At 32.9% G+C, this 6,667-nt stretch overlaps 1 protein-coding gene across 1 annotated transcript; it reads left to right on the top strand.

The window, feature by feature from the left end:
• On the top strand, positions 294–5,461 carry LOC107630041 (putative serine/threonine-protein kinase). Its single transcript, XM_016333061.2, has 7 exons — positions 294–473; positions 1,270–1,367; positions 1,548–1,663; positions 1,743–1,953; positions 2,214–2,451; positions 3,276–3,426; positions 4,703–5,461. The coding sequence occupies exons 2-7, from the start codon at positions 1,295–1,297 to the stop codon at positions 5,060–5,062; spliced, it is 1,149 nt and encodes a 382-aa protein (XP_016188547.1). The 5' UTR covers positions 294–473; positions 1,270–1,294; the 3' UTR covers positions 5,063–5,461.

The following is a 6,667-nucleotide window of genomic DNA, read 5'->3' as shown; positions in this document are numbered from 1 at the left end:
ACACGCCACAAGCACATGGTTAGGGACAGCTTGGTTTAGCCGCTTAGACCAGGATTTTATTCCTTTAGGCCCTCCTATCCACTAATGCTCAAAGCCGTGGGATCCTTTTTATTTGCCCTTGCCTTTTCGTTTTAAGGGTTATTGGCTTTTTCTGCTTGCTTTTTCTTTCTATATATATATATATATATTTTTTTTTTTTTACTTGTAAAATTAATAAAGTTCTCTTTCAATTATTTTCATTCTCCCGTAATTAACCAACTTTGGATGTTTGCATTGGAATCTAGTCAAATGGAGGGACGTTAACGTGATTCACATCACAGACACGTCTCCTCATACGCCCTCCGTTGACTATTAATTATTCACAGATAGCACACTCTCTTGACCAATTTCATCTCTGTCATCTTTCTGCTTCCTCCTTTCTTTCTTTATCTTTGTATCTCTACTACCCATTCTTCTTTCAATCAGCTTCTAAGGTTTGTTTCAATCTTTTCGCCCACTTTATTATGCTCCTTTCTCTTTCTTTGTTTATTCCTAGTCACTGATCAATTGTGGATTTTGTTGCTTGTCTCCCTTACTTTTACAGCTCATCTTTCTGTTATTCGTTTTTTTTTTTTCATCATTAACTGTTTTGTAATGTTCTACTTTCTTTTTATTTATTTTTCCTTTTTTTTTTGTGTTGTTTCCAATTATCATTTAGTGTTAGTGACTAATGCCAATCATAAGAATAGTTTCTATTTTTATATTGCGGTCTTTTAAGGAACAATATTTTGTGGAAAATATTCGGAATTGAAATTATTAGTTCGAGATAACTAGAATTGCCGTGGCGTGAAAAAAAAAATTGCATAAATTGACTTCATAACTCAAGAGAGTTTGTGGCTTTTATCAATTTCATTGGTATTCTCTTGTTTTGTATTTAATAGTAATTTTTATTTGTTTTATACATAATGGGTCATGCTCACATCTTATAAAAAATGTTGAAACTATTTTCTATATACACATTGGTCAGATCAGTTAAATTCGCATATCTTGAAATGGAATATATGATTCTGATCTCAGCCTAAGTAACCAAATAGTAGATTCTGCTTCTTTTTCAACATTTTTATTTTGGTACTTTCTTTCAATTTCATTCAAGCGTCCCTGAGAATGTTTGAACTTTGAACCATGAAATATTTATTCTGCTCTGCTGACACTAGAAATTTCAGGATTATTTTTCACTTGTCCAACTTTATACTGCTTAAAGAATTTGACGCTGTTTTATGATTCAAACAGGTGATATTGGGTATTGCATTCTGTCATGACCTGTTTACCTTTCATATTTGGTAGGAAGACAACTTCGGCACCAAAACGAGATCCAGATATTGATGAAGGTAACTCGGCTACATGTTAAAGTAGATAAGAGTAGATAATACGAACTTGAGTTTGTTTAAATTTGTTAAATTTGATTAATATTATATTGGATATGGTTGTAGACAAGAATTATGACATTTGATATATTCCAAGGAGCAAAAATCCAGTTACAGATTTTAACTGAATACATTTGTGAACAGAACTTTCAGGCATTCAAAATGTGAGATTATATTCCTACAAGGAACTAAAACTTGCCTCTGACAATTTCAGTCCAAGCAATAAAATTGGGGAGGGTGGTTTTGGTTCTGTCTACAAGGTAAAGCTAATCCGCTATCATGTACTACTTGCATCACCATGTCAATTTGCATTTTTTTTTCACTTTCTGATATTTTCAGGGATTGTTAAAAGATGGAAAAGTTGCAGCTATAAAAGTTCTGTCAGATGAATCAAGACAAGGGGTGAAGGAATTCTTGACAGAGATTAACGTGTTCTCGGAAATACAGCATGAAAATTTGGTTGAGTTATATGGTTGTTGTGTGGAAGGAAATCAGAGAATATTAGTCTACAATTACCTTGAGAACAACAGTCTTGCACAAACCCTTCTAGGTAAAATTTTTATTTTCATGTCTATTGTTGTTTTATTTCTCGATGATTAGTTTCGAACTTGGGAGATGATAGCTAGTGCCACCTCTCAATCAATGTAACTCAATTTGCTCCATTTTTTTCTTTACCGAGTTTTCCTTGGAATGATGAAAGGATTTGTTTTATTGCTATAGTAGAACTTCAATTTTTTATGCTAGCTAGTCTTTGTTTCGTAAACCTTACCCTTATTCTTTTTCGATAAACAATTTTCGTTTTACTTGAAGGTGGAGGTCACAGTAATACCTATTTTAATTGGCGAACTCGAACTCGGATATGCGTTGGGGTGGCTCGAGGTCTTGCCTTTCTTCATGAGGAAGTAACACCACATATTGTTCATAGGGATATAAAAGCAAGTAATATTCTCCTCGACAAGGACCTCTCACCCAAGATTTCAGATTTCGGTCTTGCAAAGCTTATTCCTTCGTACATGACTCATGTCAGCACACGAGTAGCGGGAACAATGTAGGTATTCTAATAAGGCTTGTACAGAAAGTTATATTAGTTTTATTTTCTATTGATAATGCAGTAGCAAGACTTGATCTTTCTTCATCCACATCAATTTCTCAATTTGCACTGGTGTTATCTTTCTAGTCAATGCAACTTTAACACTATTTGACATATGCACTAATTAAAGTTTATAATTTATATCATATTTTCTTTGCTCAATGTTTTCATGGTATCATAATAAACTGCTTTGACTTAGTCAATGTTGTGCATGAATTTGTAGTTTGAGAACTGACATAAAAGTTGGCTGTTGTCAGAAACCACAACCAGAAAATGGATGAAACTTAATGTATGATTGTGTTAACACGTGCAAGATGAACCAGTGTGGTTCATATTAGAAAGATGAAAGAACAGAGCAAGCATGAAATTGAAAAGCTTCCTGCATATTGTAGAGGCTTAAATTCTTCAAAAACAACTCGAAAATATAGCCTCCCGTATCACTCTGTACAGCTAAGCAAAATTAGTTGAATTTACAAATATGTGTCAACACGTTTTTCCACTTTGTCCCTTTCTCTGGAGTGTGGGGCTTCTTAACTGCTGGTATTAATTTCATGTATCACTCAGAATATGATTGAGATCATTAACGCCGATGCTAAACTGAATTGTTTTTACAGGAGGCATGCATATTTTCTTCAGAATGTTATTTTATATAATGTTCATTTCATTCATTGATTACCTTTCCTGTACTGGCTTGAAATCTTTGCTTTCCCTGTCTAAATATTTCTGTTATCTCTCTTCAACAAATTATTTTTATGAATTTATGGCTGTTTGCATTATTTCAGAGGTTATTTGGCACCGGAGTATGCAATCAGGGGGCAGCTGACACGGAAAGCAGATATTTACAGTTTTGGTGTCCTCATTGTGGAGATAGTCAGTGGGAGAAGTAATACAAACACACTGTTACCGAAAGGGAATCAGTATATTCTTGAAACGGTATGTATGTGCTATATGTTTGTAGTTTTTACTTGTGCATGTGCTTGAATATACATTGTAAGAGGGGAATAAAACCAAATAATTTATTGTCTTCATATCATACAAATCATGAAAGTTATGTTACTCTTGCCGGTAAGATAATGATTCTAACATCACTGCCGGCTTCATAGAAACATTTATTGACATATTGGACCCATTATATTCAGCTGCATTGTGACCTGAAACTCATATTATATGAAAGATGATGATTGAACATAGTAATGCAGAGATAGGAAAAATAGAGAAAGAAGGGTATAATATTGATAAGTGGAAAATCTCAGAATAAGCCAAAATGTTCAAGAGCCAAGTACAGAGCACTCAGTAGCTCTCCCACTCAAATGGCCCCCATATGGCCTTCAGCTCACCTAAGTTTGTTACGCTCTAGCCCGCATGGCCTTGAGGAGACATTCCCTATTTTACCCTTTTCTTTTTTCCTTACATACGCTTTCAATCTTTGCCTTGCTGTTCCCTATCAGATGACGACGAGAACTATGCCCTTCCGTATTAACAAGTAACAATCACTTTGTTTCTTCAACTGTCATCTGTTTGAACTATTAAATATAAAATCATTCAGTGTCTTTGGTTAATAGCATATTAGCATGAGTATTTTTCGAGGAGTGGTTCATGTTGTATTGTGTTTGTTCAGTTTGACTTGAAGTTAAAAGCAGTTGGCAAGTAACTTTCTCCCTAACTAGTGGCCAAACCTAAGTTCGAGCCTCTAGTATGGAGGAATCATTATTTGGAGATCTATGCCTCCTACAAAAATCTATAATACTCAAAACAGAATTGCTTCTGATAAAATACTTGTTGTTTCGACAAAATAGTAGTTTCTTTTGCTGCGGGGATATAAAGAATGATCTTAATGATCTTAAATTATGACTGAAATTAAAGTGCTGACATATTAAAAGCTTTATAAAACGTGAGTTGTTGCAATTTGTCTGAGTCATAGGGCTAAATATATCAAAGTTTTTTTTGTAGAATATATTGAAGAGTGCTATGGGGCCAGCAGGTTTTGTGATTTGTAGCCATCAATTAGCCATCATTAGTATTTTTAATGGTGTGAGATTACATCTAATAGTGTGAGACTGCTTACATTTCTTTTGCTGGTAAAGTGCTGGCCAGATTTTAATAAAAGCGATTCTCATATATACTTTTCAGCCTGACATCCTTAGAAATTGCATTGCATGTAACATGGGAACTTTAAGGCCGACTCTAACTCAAGATTCATTCCTTACAGACATGGGAACTTTACGAGCGAAGGGAATTGATAGAGCTGGTGGATATATCACTAAACGGGGAATTTGACGCCGAGGAGGCTTGTAAGTTTCTCAAGATTGGCCTTCTTTGCACTCAGAGTAATCCGAAGATTCGACCATCCATGTCCTGTGTTGTCAAGATGCTCACAGGAGAAATGGATGTCGATGAAAGTAACCTAACAAAACCAGGCTTGATTTCAGATTTTATGGACCTTAATATTAGAGAACAAAATAGCAATGATATAAAGACTTCGTCTTCAAGTAAAGATACCACTATATCACTACCTGCTTCAGGTGCGGAAAATACAACGGTCACTGTGAATTATGATCAAAGCTTTTAAGCATGGGTCCTCTTTGATTGGAATTTGGAACTTTGATTCAATATACCTGAGCCACGTTCTCACGTGTAAATTTTGTAACGGTTCCAGTGTTCTTGTGTTTCTTCTTCCGTACAATTTTTGGTGACTAGGATATTTTGCCAAGTGCTATATTGTAATTTGTAAGGTAAAAATTCAGGTGCAGTTAACTTCACGTGAAGTTGATAATTAAGAGTGGTTAAATGAAAATTTAGTTAAATTAGTCAAATCATTTAACCGCTCTCAATTATTAATTTCACTTCAAGTTAACTGCACCTAAATTTTCACCAATTTGTAAATATGTATGTTCTATGTTGTAATTCGTTGATCTAATTGAATATTTTTTCAACTTTTATATTTGGTGTAAATCTTGTCTTAATTATATAAAAAAAAATATTGGGTGATCGGGTAATATTTGCAATCAAATCCAACCAACTACTTCTAATCATATTTTACCATCTTTTACTTGTGACTTGTGAGTTTTGAGTTTTGATTTACCACATCTTTTCATTCTCCTTTTTCTATGTTGTCTCCTTTTCCATCTCTTTTTTCTTTTTTTTTTTTCTTTTTTTTCCTTCCTACACTTTCTTTCCTTTTTATTTCTTTTCTTGTTATTTTTTTCAAGAAAATTAAAAAAGTTGTGGATCATAAATTTTGTATTCAGGAGAAGGTAGACTAACCTAATGTAACATATTATTTTTCCCATTTATTCTTTCATGGCACTTTATCATTTTTTCTTGGTATTCTTTTTTTTTTCTTGGTAAAACAAGTGAAATTTTTTACTATAAACATAGCTTGGAAAGAAATACAGACAAAAAAAACTTATAAGAAAAAGAAGCACAAAACATATTTAAAAAAACATATAAATTAAAAAAATAGAAATTTGTAGATGAAAATAAATGAATTTACATTTAGTGTGAAGGTAGACAAACTTCATGTAACAATTTTTTTTTCCTCTATCTCTTTATGGTTTTTTATTTATTTATTTACTTTTTCTTTTCTCTTAGGTTAAACACATGAAACTTTTGATAGTAAAATAGAAAATATGTTAACTATAAATATAATAACCCAATTTTTAGATTTTTTTCTTATTAGAATTCACAAAAAGTGTGTATCACGGTTTGTAGCTGAGTTTTTTAAATATTATGAAAAGGTGTGTGTTTTTCTTTAATATTTTTCTTTAGGTGAGTTTAACACTGCTATGGGAGAAAAGAAATTTTTTGTCCGAAGATACAAAACGGCGGAGACGTTTTGTAAGTGATTTAAATTTTTTTAATGAATAAAACCAAAATGACATGCCGTTTTGTTAGAAATAAATAATTAAAAAAATAAGCAAAGCTGAAAACGGGCGTTGCCGTTTTGTCTAGGGGGCAAAATTTTTTTAATTTAAAAATAGAAAACGGCGGTGCCGTTTTGTGTTGAAACAAATTTTACCGTTGAGAATGGTCAAAATGGTGGTGACATTTAGTACAAGTATGAATAAAAAAAATTTAAATTAGCTATATAAGATATGCTAGTGTTATGCGAGAAACACGTTGAGTAGAGTAGAAAGTGAACAACACAAAGTTATTTGCCTTCAAATTTCTAGAG

Source organism: Arachis ipaensis, chromosome B03, assembly GCF_000816755.2.
Source record: "Arachis ipaensis cultivar K30076 chromosome B03, Araip1.1, whole genome shotgun sequence".
Lineage (NCBI taxonomy): Eukaryota > Viridiplantae > Streptophyta > Magnoliopsida > Fabales > Fabaceae > Arachis > Arachis ipaensis.
This window is presented reverse-complemented; position numbering and strand designations above follow the sequence as displayed.

Excerpts from the sequence above, each read along its gene's own strand:
- LOC107630041 (XM_016333061.2), top strand. The coding sequence starts at position 1,295 with ATGACCTGTTTACCTTTCATATTTGGTAGGAAGACAACTTCGGCACCA. Across the intron at positions 1,954-2,213 it reads TCTTGCACAAACCCTTCTAG|GTGGAGGTCACAGTAATACC; the intron begins GTAAAATTTTTA and ends TTTTACTTGAAG. Across the intron at positions 3,427-4,702 it reads ATCAGTATATTCTTGAAACG|ACATGGGAACTTTACGAGCG; the intron begins GTATGTATGTGC and ends CATTCCTTACAG.